The following is a 22,387-nucleotide window of genomic DNA, read 5'->3' as shown; positions in this document are numbered from 1 at the left end:
GTAGACCACAGTCCCACGCCTCCTGGAGTTCGAGGGGCACGTTTAACATGTTGACAAAGTATGCGTTTCATGGTTTATATACAAACTCCTTAGAAAACGATGCTGCTCTTATTTAACCTTTTCGTTGTTTTTTATGAGAGGTTATCAGATTGAACGGAAATATATATAACAACGATTCTCGAATAAAGACACGCATCAGTTCTCCCTTTTCCAAACTATGGTAAGATCTGCCAAATTTCCCACTTTGTAAACTGTGTATTATTCCAAAGAACAACGTAAAAGCACTTCTTGACGACTCCTCCAATCATACATTTATTATTAAAAACTATAAAATATAACGATACACGCGCAAGACACATCGCAGCAATAAACTTGTCCTAGTTTCAACGAATGCACGAAACGAAAAATCCCTAGTTTCGTTCACATTGGAGCAAACGCAAGTCAATAACAAAGTTTTGCATCGCGGTCGCATAACACAGACGCAGAAGTGCAGACAAGAGAGAAGGGCCCTGTGGCCTTCCTGGAGCGAGGTGCGTGGGCTCAGGGCTGGGCGGACCCTCCAAAGCCGAGCGAGCGTGAGCGCCGCCGCCACCGTCCAGCCCAGCGAGGCCCTCCCAGCCTTGTTTCCCTAACCCCCTTCTCCCGGTCTCCCCTCCCGTCTTCCTCGGTCTCTCCGCCGCCCACCACCTCGTCCCTTTATACGCCTCCGCGTCCGCCATCTCCCTGAACTCTTCCTCGTTCACGGCATTGTCCCCCGCGCCAGGAGACAGAAAGGAGAGGAGAGAGATGGCGGCCGCGTCCTTCACCGCCGCCAAGTTCCTGGCGCCGGTGGCCGCGAGATCCGGCGGCGAGAGGGCGCCCCCGCTCCCCGCCGGCGCCGCGTCCTCCTCCTCCGCCAGGGCGCTGCGCCGCGGCGGGGCGCACCACCCGCGCCTGCGCACCGCTCTCGCCGTCTCCTCCGACGTGCTCCCTGGGAACAAGGCCGCGCCCGCGCATCCGGTGAGGAAATCCTCCTCTATTTTGCTGTATCTTGCTTCAGGAAAAAAGAAACCATCTTGGGTGCTGCCACGGTGCGAAAATCCGATCCTGCGCGCTTTCCACAGTTTAATTGTGCTGCGTGATTGGATCTTGGGCGCCCTATGAGTGTGAAATTCAGATGCGTTATGTGGTTTAAGTTTAACCACAACCACGGTTAGATTGATCACTGATTACACCATAGTGCTTTCGTGGTCACAATTTGGGAGGCACTATAACTGCTCAGGTATCTGGATGCCTAGTTCTGAATTCACTTCAGAGCTGTAAATCTCACAAATTTACCGACCAACTTTGAAAATAGAAAAATAGTAGTGCTTAAAAATGCTATCCTGGCCTCCTGAATATCGTGTTAGAGCTCTCCTGTACTTTTACAATAGTAAGAATCATCCTATGCTCTCAATCGTGCCCTTTGTTTAGTTGATAAGTCAGTGATTAAAAACTGAATCAAAGTTTTCACCTCGTTGTTTTAATCAGATCCACCATTTGGCTCTAGTGATGCCTGTGACTGCAATTCTGAGGTGTCAGTCACTTGCAACCAGAACTGGACTGATACTACTGTGCAATATCTAGCTTCAAATGCTGCACCTATAGTAGTGCTTAGATACCAAAAATATTTTATTTAGCTTTCTGTTGCTGCAAGTTTGTCCAAGTTGCGGTGCGGAATACTGTGTTCTGTTTTTAATTCAAGGTGCGTCGTTTTTCCCCAGGATGTGACACGGGAAGAGGCACTGGAGTTGTACGAGGACATGGTTCTTGGCCGTGTTTTTGAGGACATGTGTGCGCAAATGTACTACCGTGGCAAGATGTTTGGTTTCGTCCACCTTTACAATGGCCAGGAGGCAGTTTCCACTGGCTTTATCAAGCTTCTAAACCAGGCTGACTGTGTTGTTAGCACATATCGTGATCATGTCCATGCGCTATCCAAGGGTGTCCCAGCCCGTTCTGTTATGGCTGAGCTCTTCGGCAAGGCCACTGGTTGCTGCCGTGGACAGGGTGGTTCCATGCACATGTTCTCTGCCCCCCATAACGTCCTTGGAGGCTTTGCCTTCATCGGAGAGGGCATCCCTGTTGCCACTGGTGCTGCCTTTGCTGCTAAGTACCGCCATGAGGTGCTCAAGGAGTCAGGTCCTGATGGGCTTGATGTCACATTGGCTTTCTTTGGAGATGGTACCTGTAACAATGGGCAGTTCTTTGAGTGCCTGAACATGGCACAGCTTTGGAAGCTTCCTATCGTGTTTGTTGTGGAGAATAACCTGTGGGCAATTGGGATGTCACACCTTAGGGCTACATCAGACCCAGAGATTTGGAAGAAGGGACCAGCATTTGGAATGCCTGGGGTGCATGTTGATGGTATGGATGTCCTGAAGGTCAGGGAGGTTGCTAAGGAGGCAATTGAGAGGGCAAGGAGAGGTGAAGGACCAACCCTAGTGGAGTGTGAAACCTACCGGTTCCGAGGTCACTCTCTTGCAGACCCTGATGAGCTCAGGAAGCCTGGTAAGGGTTACTTTCCTGTTTCATATTTGCTTCACTAGTGACAATTTCTGGTATCAACTAGGCTGATTGGACAAATGGAAAATGAAATCTAGTTTTTCATCAAAATTGTAGTAGTCTGCTTTGAACGATTCATCTTGATCTGAGTTGAAGTCATATGCACTAGATTTCAACTGGCATTAAAGCTCATGAAAATATAATATATGTTGCACTGTGCTGTGATCTTGTTTTAGTGGCAATTTGACATCACAAATGAGTGGATCATGTAATAATATTATGTTATAGGATTAAGAGTAGTATCAAACTCAATGCCTGGAAATTGAAGGCAGTTACAATGTCAATCATTCATGCAAAAATGGTTAGAAATTTTAGGTTTTTGTTGTGTCGATGTGTACTGACTTAGTTAAGCTCCCTTTTTTTTGTTAGCACCGTAGTCTATACTTACAGGATTGGAATGCTGACGTGGCTAGTAAGATAGTTTTGATGAAAACTAGTTAGATAAATCTTGTTTGAATATATTGAACTGGTGAATGAAACATTTCTCTCAGATTCTTGCTTCTTATCGTCATCTCAGTCATCTTATCTGATATGTCAACATCCTGTTAGGTATGGTTAGGATGTCTTGTTGCCCACCTCATAGGTTTCTGGGACCAGTTGTCCTGTATATTCCTTTTCCATTTCCAAAAGTCCACTTGAACTTTTGGAGCCATATGAGTTAAGCCGTTTCTTTTTTTTAATCTCTAATGGGGTACAATTTTATCAATCCATCTGTTTTGATTTCGCTTCTTGTATTGATCTTCATAAGATTTTGTTGTGGTTTGTGGAGACCCACAGCCGGGTGGCGTAGTGCACCCGCCTAATCCCAGAGGGTGAGTACTCGGAGAAGCGCTAAGCGATTCGGCAGGTCTACCTAGGGAGCAAGAACACAAGAACACTCGAGGATTTAGAGTGGTTCGGGCCGCCAGAGCGTAATACCCTACATCCACTGTGAGTTGTATTGCTCTTGCGTAAGAATGAATCTATCCTCTGCCCCCATTCTCTAACGGGCGTCTCCCTTTTATAGCCCAAGGGGACGCGTACACAGGCGTTGAGACCCCGACAGGTGGGTCCAACGCGGATGTATAGTATACTGCGCAGAAGGCATTAATGGTGCTACAGTGGTTGAGAATCTCTCCCCGGATACGCTTCATCGCCCTGTGGACTCTCTGACCGAGGAGTGGATTCACATGTCCCATCGGCTAGGCGCCCGTTGAGGTAGTGTAGGTTGCGGCGTAGACTGTTGGGTCTACCGCGTAGGCGTCATGATGGGCGAAGGCAAGCCGTCGTGTCCAACTGGCGTAGCAGACTGACATGCGTGGCGTGGGCGCCGCCAGCAGCTGCACTGTGTGCCTTGATAACGCGCGATCAACAGTGCAGCCTGGCAAAAGTCGCCTCGGGTTCTGCTGTGGCAGAGCGCACTTACGTCTCCCGTATTGAACGCGGTAGGTGGGCGAGTCTTCCCGAGGAAGCTTCGTGGCCGCGCGCGCGCCTGCGCCTGCGGACACGTGGCGGCTCAGGACCTGCCCAGGCGAGGTGTCTGTTCCCTCCCCGCTGAGGGGTCCGGGACCCCGTGGGAGGTCCGGGGCCCCCGGCTGTTAAGGCGCGGAGCTTCCCCTCCTCAGGGACACGTGGCGTCACCGGACCCGCCCCAGAGTGGGGAGCGGGTCCGGGGCTGTTGGCCCGGTGAGGTAAGAGCCGGACCCGTGGGGCTTGGCTGCTCCGCCCCTTATGGCGTAGTTACGGATGACTACGCGAGTCCTGCCTTGCCGCAGTAGGAGTGGTTATCCCTGTTACAGGGTACCGACAGATTTGGTGAGATTTGATATATATATTTTTGTGTGAAAAAGATGTAGGATATGTTTCAAATAAATACTTGGCTATGCATTCGATTTTTTTAAATAATCTAAATGTAGAATTAAGGTTTCTAAGATTGGTGACTGTCAATATTCATTCACTTTTGAGGGTTTGTGATGCTTTAACTAGTTTGGGTTAACTTGTACACTGAACTGAATTGCTTTTATGTAGTAACAATTTGACCATGATTTTTTTTATCATGATTCATGTATGTAATATGTCAACTGAATTGTTGGGCATACTGGCTCCAATGCTCCATCGGTCACGTCAGTACATCACTACAAATGTCTGGTTTGCCGAATTGTTAAACTGATTCCATCACTTTCTCTGTGCACAGATGAGAAAACCCACTATGCTGCAAGGGATCCCATCACAGCCTTGAAGAAGTACATCATTGAGCAGAACCTTGGAACTGAATCTGAGTTGAAGAGCATTGAGAAGAAGATTGACGACGTTGTTGAGGAGGCTGTTGAGTTTGCCGATGCAAGCCCACACCCTCCACGGAGCCAATTATTGGAGAATGTGTTTGCCGACCCCAAAGGCTTTGGTATTGGCCCTGATGGAAAGTATAGATGTGAGGATCCCAAGTTCACACAAGGCACGGCTCAAGTTTGAGCCTTCATGGAAGATTGATCTGCTCTCTGTACCTCTTGTCCTTCGGTTCTCTAGTTTTGTTGAACCCATATCATGTTAAGGATGCTGTATGCATAAGGCAGTTCATTTTCGTTGATTCATAGGCGTGTGTTCGATATTGCGGTGTAATTTATTCGAATGCTTAACTGATGTCCCAGCTTATGTCATGTGTTCTAGCTCCACTTGTTCAGGGACAGCTCATTGTCCACATATATGGGGAAGTATGTGAAATGGTCTGGAGAAAGTTATAGCTCTAGTTTGAGTCATTTCCAGTTCTATTCTGAGGCAGTGAAGAAACATATTACTTGTGTGTTTTCCATGTTTTGTTAATCTAATAATAACAATAATCTTTATTCTCTCTGTTGGGAACTTTTGCACAAACTTTTGGTTACCGAACCACATCTTAGCTACTTGAGGTAAAAGTTCCAGAGGTGTCACAATTGACATGCCTGAAAATAGCAGAAATAGCGTCCAGTGGTTTGAAGAACAAAAACGTCTCGAGTGTTTAAAGTTTGAAGCAGGCATGGCTAGATGTTTTGTTATCTGGAGAATCTGGGCTCACTTGAAAAGCTGTTTATTTCCTTTATGTTATCTGAGCTTGTTTAACTAAATGTAAGCAGGATTAGGTCATATTCTGAAAGTCAGTTTCAAATGCAATAGGAAATACCAATGTCGAAAAAGTTAGAAGGAGGTTGATACGGTGTGCTCTGTTAGCAGCAGTTAGTGCGGATAGGAGAGGAGGAATCAAGGCCAGAAGAGTAGATTGGATTTGAGGAAGAACAGACTGAAAGGATAGCGCTCACGAGTTCAGATGCCGTTGCAAGTTGCTCTCTGTGTTCTCTCGATACATACATCAATACATCATGCCACTCTTGGGCAACATTCACACGCGCACACAGCGACACGGCATTCCGACACAAAGGGACCCAAAGCTCCTGGGTTGTTCCTCCTGGGCCTTGGCAGTACGTTGGGCCCATTCGCATCTCCTGACATCGCGTTCTACTTAACTGACAACCTGATGCTCTCCCTGTTCTGCTGAACACCACCCCAAGGCTGGACATGTTCTTCTCAAGGGCCGGCAATCTGCTGTGTTTCTTTCAGAACTCCTATGTGAACAAGCAAATGTCCCCTTGCATCTCTTGACGGTAAAGCAAGCATCAGAGTCTGATACCTTTACGAACAGATATTATTATCAGAGATTGTCGTAGAAAAGGTTATCCTCACACCACCGGTTGTTCCGGCAGCTCGTCCTCTCCATCTGCGCGACACGAGCCCTGCAAAAAGCTCGGGTCTTGTCAATGGCGTCGCGGCTCACGACACGACTTGGGTCTGGAGAGAAGGGTAAAAGCATGTACTGAGGCAGCCACGGCCGTGTTTGCAAAAACCAAAATTCCAAAAAAAATTCCGGTATTTGCATGGAGACTTAAATCTAGACGAAATAAAAAACGCATTGCGACTGCTGTCTATAAATGGCGAGACGAATCTAATGAACCTAATTAGACTGTAATTAGATGTTAAATTATTACAATAATACTACAATAAATAAACTCTAATGACGGATTAATTAAGCTCATTAGATTCGTCTCACGATTTACAGACGAGTTCTGTAATTATTTTGTGATTAGTCTATGTTTAGTACTTCAAATGTAGAGAGATGTCTTTTCAAAATTTTTACGGGAGGCAACCAAACAGGATAGTTGATGGTTAGTTGGTCGTTAGGGCAAAGCTGCAGAAGCCTGCAACTAGGCTGACGCACGCACGCGTTGAACCCGATCGGTTTCGCTGCCGCTCGGCACCCGTACGGCGATGCGCTGCTCGCCGCAGCCTGACGCGCGACGCCTGTGTTTGACGATGACGGGGTCGCCGTTCCTTGGGCAGCAGAAGGCAGGAGCTTCCTCTTCTCTTCTCTCCTCTTCTGCCGTTGTGGTGGTATCAGAAAAAGGTCTGGTCTGGTCGATGGGGTGGGTGGCCATACCCAACTCCTCCGTCAGGCAGGCAGCAAGAGACATGAGAAACTACTGCTAATCCCGTCCGCGTCCGGTCAAGATCCATCGGTGTTGAGCCGAGCCACAAACAAACAAAATGACTCACCTGTTTGGTTTGGCATCGTGGCAGTGCCGTGGCAAACGCGAGCATGCGGCTGACCTGGCCTGGCCGGTGCGCGGGGACAACTTGGCCAGGATCGGCAGGCATCGCGGCGGGTCCTTGCCTTCCTTGTCGTCTCGTCACCCGAATCCGTGCGCTTTATTTTGCGCAGGGGAAGGAAGGGTCCACACAGTTAAGACCAACATGAGGACGGCTTCGCCACGGCGCTCGCCGCAGCCGCAGCCCGCAGCCCGCAGCCAGAGATGACAGCCCCGCGCCGTGCCCCGTGACGGCGAGCACGCGGCGCGCGCCGTGCCCCGTCGTACTACCGCGCCCACCCGCGTGCCGGCCGGCAACCACTCCCCCCGCCCGCCCGGGCTGCAGGCATCTCCGCCTCGTCACCGGCGGTTCGCAGGGCCGTCAGCCATGCTCCGTGCGAGGCCGGCTGGCCAAACGCGACGGCGACGGCGCCGTCGCCTCGAGCGGATCATTGGGCGAAGAATCCAAACGGCGTGCCGAGTTTTGCCGGTTCTGATGATGACCCAGCATGTCACTGTTCCTGAACATGATTGAGATCTCATCCGGTGTGAGTGTGTGACCTTCATCAGTCGTGCAGCTGCGTCACCGTGCTCACGGATGTCAAAGCCCAAGCCAGAATTTCCAGAAACGTGACAAGACTGTCAACTGTGTCACTGTGAATCTGTGATGGAGATGCATGTATGATCGACGATGGATACGATAGGATTGTCTTTTCAGGCTCCAACACACGTCTGCGTGGTACAGGTAAGCCAAGAGTGAGAAGAAAGCTAGCACTGCTTGCTAGCACGCAGATTTGGGTCTGGATTAGTGTCAGCGGTTGCCCGCCGGCGCACTCCAGTGAGCTGAGAAGAGGCCTATTAATTAGCCATTTAGCCGTGTGTATTGTTTGAGAGTGATTAGCAGGGGCCGTTGACTTGGATCTGCAGGAGCTGCTATGCTAGGTGCCGTTGTGTGCAAGACGTGGAATCGAATTTCTGGGGAACACGTACTTGACGTTACTCACGCACGCACGCAGCCGTCCGTCTAGTAGAATACTGATAGCTAGTAGTAACCATACCAATAGTTTACTAAGTACGCTTCTTTTGCTGATTGCGATTAGAGTAATGAGGCTGGGTCGTGCACGAAATCAGTTACCAGTACGTACTAGTACGTCCGATTCTGATACCCCACATTGACAAACCCTTTGGTCCAGTACGGAGTAATTAAAAAAATGGAAGGCCATACCAGTCATGTCATAATCATGGAATGCGGCTGCCACTTGAAATCATGGAATGTTGTAGCAGCGGTAATTTTGGCGCACGCACGCAACGTGTTGGAGTGTTGCTGTAAGATTAGTACAACATCAGCAACGTGAGCGCGATGCCGCTACCGGATGACACGTCCATCTAGTACGTTGTACGTACCATCAGCGAGCAAGGCACAGCCGCCGAGCCATTTGCATGCCTGAGCTCCCCATCATCATGGATGGGCTAATCTAGCTTTCAAAATAAAAAATGGATGGGCTAATCATTCCTTCATCATACGAGTATCCACAGCAAACCATTCTACCAGTACACGGCTGCTGCTGCTCACATCCGTTTAAATGTTTAATATACTCGTAGAGCCAAAATCGTTTAAACAAAGAGCCAGAAAAGGGAAGAAAAAGAAAAGGCAGCATGCCAGTTGCCAGAGAAACTAGCTGGTGCTGAGACAAGACGCCATGCACCGTATGTTTCCGCGCACGATCGATCGCCGTCCACGCACGCGATCGACCGATGGATCGATCACCCCACAATTACTGCGGCAGCGTCCAGCGAAAGAAACCCAAACCCCGTGATTGCTTGCTTTAGCCACGTCGTGGGTCGTGCGTGCTCTGGATCGGACGCGACGCGTGCGCCTTGCCCTTGGGAATCCGCCGGTGAATGAATAGTTTAGCCGGCGAGGCCAAGGCTGGCGATCCACTCCGTCGTCGTCGCCGGCGCGTGCGCGGCCACGGCCCACGGGAGATCGTCATCCACTCATCCTTCCTCGGGCCTCGGCGGCGGTGAGATGGCGGCTCCGGCGGCGGCGGCCAAAGTCTCGGCCTCCTTTCCTTTCGCCCAGCCCCGTACTAGCGCCACAACCTTTCCGTCCAAGACGGACGGACTGTTTGGGCGTGTGCGGCATCCGATTGTCAAAGCCAGATTCCGTTTGGTCCCTGCTGCCTGTGTGGCTGTGTCTGCGTCCATGTCCATCCACACCCCTGCCTGCTGCCCTGCAGCAATGCAATACTAGCCAATAGGACTAGCAATGTAAGCACCAGCAGACAGCAGTACTCCACCAGCAACAAGTATAGTCCCAAGGATACACCGAAGAAACAACAGGATTTTGGCACGAAATGATCCAAACCTTTTTTTAAAAAAAAAACAGGAAAGACAATTGCGTGCAAATAAAAGAGCAGTACTGCTACGTTCCAGACGGGGTAGGAAAAAAAACAAGCTTGAAAAATGTTCTTAGCGCATGCTCGTTTGCCACAAAGCCGCCGGCTCGTGTGTTTTACAACCATATAATACGAAGAAGCTTGCCAAGAAGGTGTTTATTTGCTTGCCAAAAATTCTATCTTTGGACATCCAGACGGGCTGCTTCATTTCTGCACAAATCCCCCACTTGCTGTCACTGATGATCGTAAAAGAGGAGAGTCCATTCAGACTGTCAGGGCTACGCATGCGGATTTTGGAGAATCCACAAAAGACAGATCCCCAGAGGGGGAATGGTGAAGGCGCAGGCAGGAGCAGGACATTGTTCGTGTCATCATGTGGGAGCTGGGAGGGGGTCAAACCCTGTCCCATCCAACGGTTCTTCCCCCCTCTCCGTACGGTTTAGAAGGATATTAGAGGGAAAAGTCATACCCATACTGTCAGTCGTGGTTGGTGGACCCACCCAAACGTGCTACTTCCGCGTGGTGTTACTCTACTCCATCCTGCATCTTGCAACGAGTTTCACGCACCTCTTTCACACTTCTTGCGCTGCGTGAGTGAAAACACGCCATTTCTTGACTACTTTGAGCTGCAGAACAGGATTCACCGCCAAGTACCTGTGTTTTTATTTAAATAATATGTATACAATATTTTTATCACGTGATAATATGAACGGTAAGTGGCTGGTGTTTATTGAATAATGATTTGCTCGCTCTTGTAAATTACCAAATTTGTATAATACACAGTACTACTTCCATCCCAGAATATTGCTAATTTTAGATTTTTTTCAAGTCAAACCTTTTAAAAATTTTAACCGTATATGGTAAAAAAGCGTAAAGATTGATAACGTAAAAGTGATATTAGTTTATTTATAATGAAACCAACTATCACAACATGTAATTTTTCTGTTTAAAAGTAATTATTTGTAGAGATATTATTGGTCTAAGATAAAGATGTTTGATTTTGACCAAGTCAAAAAGTTGTTATACTTTGGAACGGAGGTAGAGTCGTTATCTTATTTTGTGAAATAATATTCCTCTATACATGGACAACCACAATTTTTTTATGGACATAAGGTAAGAATTTACACGAGTACAAAATACAAACCAAAAGGTACAAAAGAGCTCGCGTCACTCTATGATGAATCAAAAACCGCATGATTGTTCATGTCAAACTCGATTTTCAATTCATCTCAAAACCGTCTTAGAAAACTAACGAAAAAAAAAGACCCATTTGCAAGCAAAACGTCCAAGGAACCATAAAGCCGCCCACCCTCCCCTCCCAGGCTCCCACTCCAACCATCTCCCCTTGCCGGCTTGCCGCACTTCCCTTCCCTCTCCTCCCCAGGCCGCGACCAGCGAGCGCAGCCAAAACGCCTCGGCTCCTCGCCGCCGCGCCACCCCTATTAATTCTCTCCTCCTCCTCCACGTCCTCCACAACGCACATCGCATCGCAAGCTCCTCCTGCCCGCGCCACCGTACGCGCGCTTCGCATCTTTCAGCTCCTGCGCCGAGGCAGAGCCGAGCCAGGCGGCGGGGAGCAGCAGCCGAGGAAGAGGCCTGCGTGTCGGTGCCGCCAGCCATGTCCGTGAGCGTGGCGTCCGTGCCGGCGGGGAGGACGGCCGGCGTGGCGCCGTGGCCGTACCTGGAGTACATGGCGCGGTGGGAGCGGCAGGTCGAGCGGCGCCAGCTCTTCCTCCGGAGCTACCACTTCTCCCGCGACGCCGACGTCCCGCGCTCGCCGCGCGCCCGCGCAAGGCGCGTCGTCTGGGCGGGTCTGCGCCGCCTGCGCCGCGCCGCGGCCACGGGGCTCCGCCGCCTCCGCGCGCGCCTCCGCCTCTGCTTCGGCTGGGCCACGCGCCGCCGGTCCCGCCGCTCCACCAACTTCCGCTACGGCCGCCTCTCCGGCGCCGGCAAGGCCCGGACGACGGCCGCCGCGTCCGTGTGCTTCTGGTAGTGCGCGGCGGAGCACAGGCAGAGCAGGATCGAGCTCGAAGCATTCTTTGCTTCGCTAGGTTGGCGTGTGAAACGAAACGAGAGAAGAAGCTTACTTAGACAAGAGTTAGCCGCCGCATGTTAACTTCTATGCTGTGGAGTTGTTGCTATTAATTAGTAGTCGAGCCTAATTAGAGAGGATAAAGAGTGTTAATTAAGGGTGTTCATGTTTTTTTGTTCTTTATTTTTCCTTCATTTTTCATCGCCGTTCGCTCCTTGTCTAAAATATATTTTCCTGCCTACTTCTCTTTCTCTATCAATGAATTGTGTATTTCGCTCGAATAAGTTTCTATGTATAAGTTCTTCTGTTCCTGATTCCTTCTGCTCATTTCTTACATTTGTGCATATTTTCAGTCAGTTTCTCAGTAATGATGGTTGTCCTTATGGCCCATGTACGTACGAGGCTTGTCATGGGGATGGCACCAAAAGCAAAATCACGCCCCTTTTAATTTCCACCCATGTGCAAAATATGAAATCTTTGATTTTTTTTAAAATGAAATCTTTGAGACCACCATTAGATCAGATTCCGTTCTTCAATCATGCAAACAGGATGAGAGGAGAATGATGTCCTCTTTGCAGAGACCTAGAAAGGCACAGTCAAATCCTCAGGTCTCAAAGCTGGTAGTTTTGATTTTTGAAGCAGGTGGTGAGGCGAGCCACGCTTCGTGTCCAGCTTTATTTCAAGTGCGTGTCGCGGTCAAAAGACAGCGGCCAGCAGCAGGCAGGCTGAGCAGAGAAGGAAGGATATGCAGGGGAGGGGATTTGCATTGCTGATGGGTGACGGCCAACACGGCTGCTTTTTCATCTCTCAAAACTTTCACCGTGCCCCCTTTCCATGATGCCCTTTTGCTTTTCATTGTCAGCTTCTCCCTTCCAACAACAAAGTGAATTTCGTGACAGATTAGGAACTCATCCAGTCTCCAAGGCGCAAAAGTTTTGGTCTTGAACATGAATTGGCTGCCTGCACAATCATCTGTAAACATCGATGGGTTTGTTCAGAAAATTGTAGGTGAAACAAACTTTTAGCAGCCACTTGTCCAGTGACAAGGTTCAGGTCCAAGTGACAATGTTGCATTGTATCCACTTGTCAACTGAGAAATGAAGAGGAACCAGGACGCCTCGCCTGCTACCGTCCGATCCCCTGCATTGCATATTTGCATTTGCATTTGCATTTGCATATAGGGAGTGGCTTCTTTCGTCGGTATGATGGGTATCTTCGGTACATGTCTGAAGATTTCCCAGTGCCATCTTAAAGCTGCTTTATGGCTTATACAGTGGTACTGTATTTTTGTTCTGGAATTGGAGTAATGCAAGAACTAATGGGGAGCAATTGGCAGCATCTATATGAGCCCCACAACCACCAATAACACAGTACAGATCTGTGAGCTTTGATCTAATTTAACCGTGAATCTAGCATGTCAGTAGTGCTCATTAGTATCTTATTACCAGTGCCATCACTCCAGCGTCAGTGGGGTTCAGTTTCAGTCATGATCACAAGCTGATCACCATGATTGCCCTGGTCCGTAGCTCATGATTAAAGAACATATGCTGGATTAATCAGAGCTGGATTTGTGCATCACCAAAGCCGTAGCCGTCTCTGCAGCGTGCCCTCCATGATGCTTTGCCTGATGTAAGCCATGAACCCATGAGAGGATGAGATATTGAGCATGTACAGCTGATGCCTGATGCTTCTGCGTAGGGCTAGTACTCGCATCGTTTTCCCAATCAGTCTGATCTGTTTAGTCTGAAACCATTATGGATGACACGATGGTTTGATCCTGGGATGAGGTACCGGGGGTCCAGAAGAACCTGACGTTGACACTTGGCATCTTCTTTTGCCGTGTGTCAATCGTTGATAAATAACCAATTGTTGATACTTGACAGAGAACTTAGTGCGCGTTTAGTTCCCAAACCAAAAATTTTTAGTTGTCAAATCAACAGTTTGACCAGATGTCGGGAAGATTTTTCGGACACTAATTAAAAAACTAATTTCAGAACTCATCTGGAAACCGCGAGACGAATCTTTTGAGGCCTTTGACCGCATCATTAGCACAAGTGGGTTACTGTAGTACTTATGGCTAATCATGCACTAATTAGGCTCCAAAGATTCATCTCGCCGTGCACATCCAAACTGTGCAATTAGTTTTGTTGTTTAACTACATTTAGTACTCCATACAAATGTCCAAAAGAGAGGCACAAATTTCGAGATGAAAATTTTTGGGAACTAAACGCTCCATTAAGAAGGGTAGGGAGGGCAGGTGCCGTACCGTTATGTGTTTCCAAACAGTGGGGAGAAAAGCCAGTGACGATTGAACTGGTGGTCCGGGGTCCTGGAGTCTAGAAGCTGGTTGCTAAAGTATTCAGGTTTGGATGTCTCAAAAAAAAAAGTATTCAGGTTTGGAGAGTCAAACAAACAGGGACAGGATTCAAATCCGAAAGCTAGGCTGGGAAACGAAAAGGCGGCCGGTTTGAAATGACGAGCGCTGGAAGATATGCTGGAGTGCATCTAGGGCTTTTGTGAGAGCAGATTAGCGAGGTCTGCTCGCGGGTTACTTTTGGGTGAACTACTGCTGCTGCTGGTCTGTAGAAGCAAGAAATGGGAAGGCTGTTGGTGGAAGACACAAGTGCCCCAGCGACGCCCTTTCTTCCATTTGCAGAACGCATCCAAGTTAAAGGAGTAATCATGTTGAAAAAAAGTTAAAGGAGTAACAAAGAGATATTAAAGAAAACCCTTTCGTTAGACCAGTGAATCCAGCCAGGAAATCTTCAGAGCTAAGCCAAGCAAAAAAAAAAGAAGAAACAACTGCCGCAAAACATTTGCATTTTCTCCTACAAAGTACAAACACGTCAGGCTGACACCGAGCCGAGACCGCATCTGATCTATGGCTTCCGTTCATCGATCCCTCATGCATGGGAAGAACAAGGTTGATCAATGCAAGGGCGGTAGCAGCCAAGCAGGTGGCTGACTAGCTGGGTCTCTGAAATCCATCCGAGCTAGTGGGCAGGGGACCACCTGTCAGCGGGTAATTACTGCTTGTTGGTGCAGGACTCCGGTAATGAAGCTCGTCGGGGACTAGTGCTGGACGACTGGACTAGGGGGCTTCCGCCCGCCGTGGCCGCGGGGTTGCCGTTGCTGCCGGCACCATGACATGGCCCGCATTTACTACAGTTGCTGCAGTCTGCAGTCTCAGAGCAGAGATGTGCGTGGATTTCATTTCAGGGACCACATCGCATTAGCTCCGGGCGCAGACTCGAGACCGGAGCCGCCGGAGGAGAGAGCGACGCTGTGCAGTGCTGTGGAGGCACCAGCACAGATCCAGTCAAGCAGACTGCCAGAGCGACTTGCGTGTTCTGGACGCGCCCAGCGCAGCCCTGACTTGACCGGCGGTGGTCCGATCCGACGACCTCGCTCGTTCAGGCTGCTCAGCATCAGCTGCTGCTGCTGGATTCCTGCTTCTGCCTCAATCCGGCACTCAGCCCTGGTGGGCCGGGCCACCTCCAACGTAAAGCACGACGGCCCGTGGGCGGGCTCTGCGCCCCTCGACCCGGGTAACTCGTTATTGGGCCGTATCATGAGAAGTGGGCTACCCTAGCCGGATGGGCCATCGGAAGCCCATCCCCTTCCTCGCCCAAAGGCCAGGAGGATCTGATTGGCGACGGAGACTTCGTCGGTGCTCAACACTTGACCCTGAGCGACTAAATCCATCCCAAAGTTCGCCATGGTGCTCAAGACTGAACATTGAAACATGCAGATTCAGACGTCCCTGGTTTTTCACGCCCATTCATTCATTGTTCACTAACACTCGTACAAGAAAGAACAGCTTCAGTTTAATCAACCGGCTGGGGCATTAGATAACTAGAACATAAAGCGCGCTTTGCGCGCCTCATCAAAAGTAATATAAAGGTGGTTGGCGAATGAGCATGATATATAAGCACTCTAATTATTAACTTTTTACTAATATAAATATTTGCAATTTATCAAAATTAGCCTATGAATATGTGTATATCTGAATTTGTTTGACTATATTTATCTCTTTGTCGTTGCATCTTCTGCAATCAAACACAAAATCATCACCATTTCGATAGCAATGGCATTATGCTAGTCATCTCAAACTCACATCAGGCCAAAACATATTCATTCAGATCTCCCACAAATTAGAATACAACTCATACGTGGGCTCAATTGTTTGAAGAAAGCAAATACATAATTTCTACTACAGGTCTAGATGAAACTCTTGGGCATCTTCAGGGGTGAAGAGACAATAAATTTTCCTAGTGCACATTCACCATGGTGAATAAATTTTTAGTAGTTGACTTAATTTTGTTCTATATAATGGAGACTGAAATAGCTGCGCTGGAGTCGTGTTTGGTTTGGGCTGAAAAAAATTTCATGAAAACTTTTTGTACCTTTGACCACTAATTTAGAGTATTAAATAAAGTCTAATTACAAAACCACCTGCATGACCCTTGGTACTGTAGCATCACTGTAGCAAAATCGTGGATTAATTATTGTCATTAGATTCGTCTCGAAAAATTACACCAATCCGTGAAAAGATTTCGCAAATAAATTTTATTTAGTACTCCATACATGCATTTGTCTTTTTATGAAAAAACTTTGTGGTGTCAACCAAACATGGTTTGCTAGCACCACTACAGGTTCAGAGAGGAAAGAGAGAGAGGGAAGAGAGAACAGTGAGGCACTATTGGTTCAGACAGGAGGATAGAGAAGGGAGAGTGGATAGAGCGCGGTTCCAAGTTGCGCGCAGCTCTCCCAGCCCTCTTGTGCCACGCGTCCCCATGCGGAGGGCCTCATGAGGCGTGAAATGCGGACAAGCGAGGAGGAGCAGCTTTCTTTAAGAAACCCCGATGCTACCTTAACCTATCAGTTCTGTATACGTTTATCTATATCTGTGTACCGTGTACGCTATGCTCTACTACTATACTTCTTTTCCTGCCTTTTTAATCTGCGCGTATGTACATCATCACTGCAGGTTCACTACTACTATACGTACTAGCAGCCACAAGCAAGCTAGCTAAACCCTCACGTGCCGCTGTGCTGCCGCGACTCCTGCACGGCGCTCAGCCGCTGGAACGCCTCGAACGCCACCACCACCTCCCCGCCGCCGTCGCGCCCGCGCCGGCTCGAGAAGGGCAGCCCGTTCCGGCGCGCGCGCTGCACCATGGAGATGGCCGACGACCGCTCCGAGAGCTCCACCAGGTGCATCGCGTACATGGTCAGCTTGCTCCGCCGCGTGCCGCGCGACGCCTCCACCAGGTTGATCAGCGTCGGGATGCCGCGGCTGGCGTGGAAGCACGCCAGCACCCGCAGCTCGCTGTCGGCGTCCGGCCGCTCCACGGTCCGGTGCCTGTACGACGACGCTCCGCGCCCGCGCCGCGCCGGCTGGTACACCGCGGTCACCGCCGGGGTGGTCATGAAGGTGGTGAGGAGCGCCATGAGCACCAGGATGGCGAACGCCTCCTCGTTGAGCACCTTGCGGTCGTGCCCGATGTTGAGCACGATGAGCTCCACGAGCCCCTTGGTGTTCATCAGCAGCCCCAGCGCGAGCGCCTCGCGCGCCGGCACGCGCATCAGCAGCGCCGCCGCCACCGTGCCGCCGATCTTGCCGGCGCAGGCCGTCGTGATCACCAGCACCAGGAAGCCCCACGACTTGGCCCCCGTGATGGTGGCCACGTTGGTCTTGAGCCCGCTCGACGCGAAGTAGAGGGGCAGGAACAGAGACGACACCAGGTCCTCCATCTTCTCCGTGAGCGCGTCGGAGTAGGCTCCTTCCTTCGGGATCAGGACGCCGATGACGAACCCACCGAACAGCGCGTGGATGCCGATGGCGTCTGTGGTCAGGCCGGCGGCGAGAACGATGACCACCGTCGAGCAGATGAACGACTCCTTCACAGGCTCGCCGGCGGGGGACCGGCGCGCCATGTAGACGAGCACCGGCGGCACGAGGAAGATGGCGGCGACGACGAAGCCGACGGCGCAGAGGAGGACGTAGATGGACACGAACGGCGACCCGGAGCCTGACAGCGCAATGGCCAGCGCGAGGAGTATCCACGCCGTGATGTCGTTGACAGCCGCGGCCGACATGGCCATGCGGCCCAGGTCGGTGGTCAGGAGCTTGAGCTCGGCGAGGATGCGGGCGAGCACTGGGAACGCGGTGATGGAGAGCGCGACGCCCATGAAGACGATGAGCGGGCCGCGCGGCGCGTCGGGCGCGATGGCGGCGCGCAGGGCGAGGGAGGAGCCGACGCCGAACGCGAAGGGGAGGGAGATGCCGGCCACGACGATGGCGAGCGCGCTGCGGCCCGTGCGCCGGAGCGAGGCCGGGTCGAGCTCGAGGCCGACGAGGAAGAGGAAGAAGAGCAGGCCGATGTTGGCGAGCGTGTTGAGCACGGTGAGGCTCTCCGGCGGGAAGACGTGGTTGAGGAAGACCTTGCTCCGGCCGAGCGCCGACGGGCCGAGGAGGATGCCGCTCTGCATTGCTATCGATTCATTATTGCAGCTGTGAGCGCACAAACTATCGTTTGCTCCCACACTTGAATTCGAGCAGTAACAGGAGCATCATCAGTCAGTCAGTGGCACCAACATTCAGATTTGCATGCATGGATTTAAATAGCAAGACTCAGCATGAAGTAAGTGGTGCCACTGTTGCTGAAGAAAAATCATCTGCACTTCAAGCTGTTCTAGACTTGTAGGGTCTTTCTGTGTGCAAATATGTAGGTCATGATTTAAATTATTCCGTAATTCTTATTCAGTTGTATTCTAAATCAAATTCATTATGCTGCCAAAAAAACATATGTTGAACTATAACTTGAATCCTGACTGGATTTTTGTCTGAAAAAAGTTTACAACTATGAATCATGATACAGGCTTGTCAATTGCATGCCACAAATGGTGTACTGACAGAGGGCATGCATTTGGGTGACCGGCAGACTATGGTGCAGGGGTATTACGGTTCCAAAAGTAGGCAAAGGTAAAAGTAGAAGATGGCTAACCGAGATTATTTCCTAGCAACTCGCAGTTACCGTGGGGCCCAAAGCTTGACTGTAGTTTTCTAAAAATAAAAATTAATTATTTTGCAAATAAAGCTTGACTAGTTCAGTCACTGCACAGTTACAGACAGCATTTTTTCTGGGTCTTGACAACGCATTGCAATACTCCAGTCTCTATGAAACGTTATGAGGAACGTAATGGACAAGTACTAGGAAATACAGATATACACCTATGCTTTCTTTTTAATTTTTTTTATATCAAAACGACATTTTCGAATAAGGAAAATCCCAGTTCTAAAATGTCATTTTGATAAAAAAAAATGACATAATCGAATTGCAAGACAATTTAATTTTGTGGAATAAAACACGTGCAGATCTTGATCGAGAGCTAGCGCTGCATACACGTCGTATACAATTTAATTATTCGGTTGCAATAATCCTGATGCTGATGAAGAGGAACAAGCAGATCGATGAGGAGCCAGCTTACGATGATCTCGGCGATGACGCGCGGCTGTCGGAGCGGGCGGAGCACGACGGCGAGGCCGCGGGTGAGGACGAGGACGAGGCAGACCTGCAGGGTGATGAGCGGCAGCGCGAAGTGCAGCGGGCTGTCCCCCTGCCACGCCCCCTCCGACGTCGCCTTCATCGGCACCGACAGCGCCGACGACGCCTCCTCCCCGCCGGCCGCGGCCACCATATCCGATCCCTCTCCCTCCCCTCCCAATATAATGGCGAGTCCAAGCAATCTGAAACACAGACGCACCCCGCACGGTGGCCTCTGCTAGTCGCCAATGCAAGCGCGGCCGCAAGGCGGGCCGGCCGGCCGGCCAAGATTATTGCCGGTGGTGAGAGCGCGAGGAAGAAGAAAGCAAGCTGTCTTCTCTCGCGGGTGAGGCGTGCGTGTTCAAATATAACCAATGCAGCAAGCGTGCACACGTGTGATCACTGTACGAGCGAGCGATGGGTGGATGGACTGTGCATAAGCTTCGTTGGTGAAAATTCTCTCACCTCAGTACCTGGCGGACGGAGCGAGATATTCGTGGACAAATATAGCAGCGGCGCCCGGCCGTCTACGGGTGGATTCTCATGGACATGCTCACCACAATCCAACCATCACACAGCATTGTTACTTACTCTTGGTATTCACACCAAAGATAATCAGACTACAAGCAGGAAACTCTGAAACCTCTCTAAAGTACATGGTTCATCAGATTTCCATGCCTTGATCTGTCGCATTTGCAGTCCAAATACAACTCTAACGATCGTTAGTGCTACAACTGCCAATGCAGTGTTTGCAGTTTGCACTATATATTTCATTTCATTTTGTCCAGAATCCAAAACAAAACATCTAGTACCAGCAAACTGAAGAATTAATTAATGGCGTAATTCACAGTAGATTACAGAGTTAATTAATACGAGTCCTTTTGAGGTCCATGACAGAGTTAGAGGAGTAATCCTTTGTATATATTGGCTGTACAGCTTTTATTTTTGTTTTGGGGCTAGGCCGATTGTAACTCTTCTCTATTAATTAATACAAGTTCGGCAATGGATCTCTGCCAGGTTTCACCTCCTTCATATACTATTTGTTTGCACAATCGTAACAGCGTGCTCACATTTATTTTATTGACCAGAGATAGCCATTTTTTTAAGGAGATAATCATTTTTAGTAGCCTTCTCAAACAGTGGTCCTTGGGCCCAAACAGTTGTCCTGAAAGCAACAATGTTTCACCCACACGCACCACAACAATAAGGCCGGCTTGGCCCAAGCCCAATAGAATGCAAAGGCCCAAGCCCCAAATGGGTAACTCTCTCCATCCCCCACCCTCTTCCTAGGCATTCTCCTGCTTCGGCACAAATCACCCGCTGCCTCGCTCTCGCTTCGACGGCCGGCGAGCGACTAACCTTAGCCGCGCCGCCCACCGCTGCTGCCGCGACTAGCCGGAGGCTTCAGACAAGGGAGTTTCGGAGAGGAGTCACAAGGCCCTGCGTGCGTCGCGCCAGGAACCCTAGCCGCTGTTACCCCAGGCGTCACCATGTCCGGAGGCAGCAAGACTCCGCGGTAGCGCATCCTCCTGCAACCGCAGGACTACATCGTCTCGGTCGACAAGTGTACGCGAAAGATGTGGGTTCTCGAGGGCAGGTCAATGACGCACCGCGAGGTCACATATGTACCAGGCCTCAACAACATCTTCGATGAGATCCTCGTCTACGTTGCCGACAATAAGCAGCGCGACCCGCGCATGGACTCCCTCTCTGTGGGGATCGACGTCTCTGACTGCCGCATCTGCGTCTACTATAGTGGTCAGGGCGTCCCAATTGAGTGTCACCTGGAGGATGGCGCATACATGGCGAAGATGATCTTCGGCGACCTCAGCAACTGCCAAGATATCGCCGGCGGGAGAAACAGCTACGGGGTCATCCTGGCCAACTTATTCTCCACGGAGTTCATCATCGAGACCGTCGACAGTCGCCTTCAGAACAAGTACAAGCAGGTAACATACTTCGGTTGTCCCCTTTAGCTTTCATCACATTCTTTTTCTTAGTTTTGGATACTAGAATCGCACCTGAATTCCAAAGGCTTCTATTTTTTCTTATATTTCACAATCTATCCACCAGTATTCCTTTTTCCAGTATTTCCTGGGTTCAGAAAACACTAAAAAGAACAGAATGAGAACTATACATATCCTCTATCCCTCACCAATATCAGTTTTTTGGTTTTTAAGGGTCAACGCTACACCAGACTACCAAAAATACTGTCGATTAGGGTAGAGAGAGTGACCCCCTTCATTTGGGTGAGAGGAAGGTGTGTTTTGGTGATCACGCTAAACATTTTGGTATTGGTGATGGGATTGGTAATCTGCTGAAGCACTCCCATCATCAGTAGACAGTGTTTAAAATAGTGGGCTAAAACATTTAGCGGCTGGTGTTTGTAGAGGCTATGAAAGGCTATAGCGGGCTATATCCTAGCTAACTCATTTAGCGGTTCTGTAAATACCATGTGTGGAGAAATTGACGACCATAGCTAACTCTATATGGGAACCTAACTCACCATAACTTAATACAACACAGAACTCTTGCATTCTTTATGTAGCTACCATACCATGACACTATTACACTACATGCCAACCTTGCCATCTCCTACTTGAGACCTCTTATCCATGGTATGGCAAGAGGGGAGGAAAGCACCCCTATTTATAGAACTCCACGACTCATATGATTTTGCCATGTATTCATCTTCTACACACTTCTTTACAAAATATCTAACTCTAGAATTTTTCTCATACTTATCTAACCATACAAATATCTAATTTCTAGAGTATTTCATATTTCACCATGAAGCATGGTAACCATAGTTTATGTATACTCTCTAATGCTCTAGAAGCTTCTCACAATTATGCATTTCTACTCCACCATGTATAAATCTATAAGTAATTTTACATATAAATATAAAATCAAGAAATTTTCATATACTTAAGTATGCCTTGGGCTTCATTCCCTTGTTACATCATTGACGAAATACTAAATTTTGTAAATGCGAAGTTCAATACTAAACTAACAATAAATAGAGATTAATTATATGATTTAGCTGGCTAAATAAACCTTAATTTAGCGGCTATAACGAGATATAGCCAGCTATTAGCGGATTTTGCCTTTTAGAGCTAAGAGATGAATATTGTAGCTTTCTCCTCTTCCGAAGGCTATAGCGGTGGCTATAGCCGGTTATTTAGAACCTTGTCAGTAGAACATGTTTTTGGTATTACCTTAGGTAATTGA

General features: G+C 49.3%; 3 protein-coding genes across 3 annotated transcripts; 2 read left to right on the top strand and 1 right to left on the bottom strand.

Annotated features, from left to right (window-relative positions):
• The first annotated feature begins 462 nt into the window (after positions 1-462).
• On the top strand, positions 463-5,328 carry LOC120649221 (pyruvate dehydrogenase E1 component subunit alpha-3, chloroplastic-like). Its single transcript, XM_039925954.1, has 3 exons — positions 463-999; positions 1,743-2,529; positions 4,757-5,328. The coding sequence occupies exons 1-3, from the start codon at positions 787-789 to the stop codon at positions 5,032-5,034; spliced, it is 1,278 nt and encodes a 425-aa protein (XP_039781888.1). The 5' UTR covers positions 463-786; the 3' UTR covers positions 5,035-5,328.
• Positions 5,329-10,899: 5,571 nt separating this feature from the next.
• Positions 10,900-11,923, top strand: LOC120649220. The gene has a single exon (XM_039925953.1). It carries the CDS (start codon positions 11,193-11,195, stop codon positions 11,565-11,567), a length of 375 nt encoding a protein of 124 aa, XP_039781887.1. The 5' UTR covers positions 10,900-11,192; the 3' UTR covers positions 11,568-11,923.
• A 4,506-nt stretch (positions 11,924-16,429) lies between these two features.
• LOC120648458 (cation/H(+) antiporter 19-like) lies at positions 16,430-19,280 on the bottom strand. The gene is made up of 2 exons (XM_039925237.1): positions 19,101-19,280; positions 16,430-18,095 (listed from the first exon to the last, which is right to left on the bottom strand). The coding sequence occupies exons 1-2, from the start codon at positions 19,257-19,259 to the stop codon at positions 16,647-16,649; spliced, it is 1,608 nt and encodes a 535-aa protein (XP_039781171.1). The 5' UTR covers positions 19,260-19,280; the 3' UTR covers positions 16,430-16,646.
• Between the last annotated feature and the right edge of the window lie 3,107 nt (positions 19,281-22,387).

Source organism: Panicum virgatum, chromosome 9K (genome assembly GCF_016808335.1).
Source record: "Panicum virgatum strain AP13 chromosome 9K, P.virgatum_v5, whole genome shotgun sequence".
NCBI classification, from domain to species: Eukaryota; Viridiplantae; Streptophyta; class Magnoliopsida; order Poales; family Poaceae; genus Panicum; species Panicum virgatum.
The sequence above is the reverse complement of the archived record's forward strand: the minus strand, read 5'-3'. Positions and strand labels throughout refer to the sequence as shown.

What these genes read in the sequence shown, in the direction of transcription:
- LOC120649220 (XM_039925953.1), top strand. Translation starts at nt 11,193, where the DNA reads ATGTCCGTGAGCGTGGCGTCCGTGCCGGCGGGGAGGACGGCCGGCGTG.
- LOC120648458 (XM_039925237.1), bottom strand. Translation starts at nt 19,259, where the DNA reads ATGAAGGCGACGTCGGAGGGGGCGTGGCAGGGGGACAGCCCGCTGCAC. An exon ending in GCGTCATCGCCGAGATCATC is followed by an intron (nt 18,096 to 19,100) that starts GTAAGCTGGCTC and finishes ATAGCAATGCAG; the next exon opens with AGCGGCATCCTCCTCGGCCC.
- LOC120649221 (XM_039925954.1), top strand. Translation starts at nt 787, where the DNA reads ATGGCGGCCGCGTCCTTCACCGCCGCCAAGTTCCTGGCGCCGGTGGCC. An exon ending in AGGCCGCGCCCGCGCATCCG is followed by an intron (nt 1,000 to 1,742) that starts GTGAGGAAATCC and finishes GTTTTTCCCCAG; the next exon opens with GATGTGACACGGGAAGAGGC. An exon ending in TGATGAGCTCAGGAAGCCTG is followed by an intron (nt 2,530 to 4,756) that starts GTAAGGGTTACT and finishes CTCTGTGCACAG; the next exon opens with ATGAGAAAACCCACTATGCT.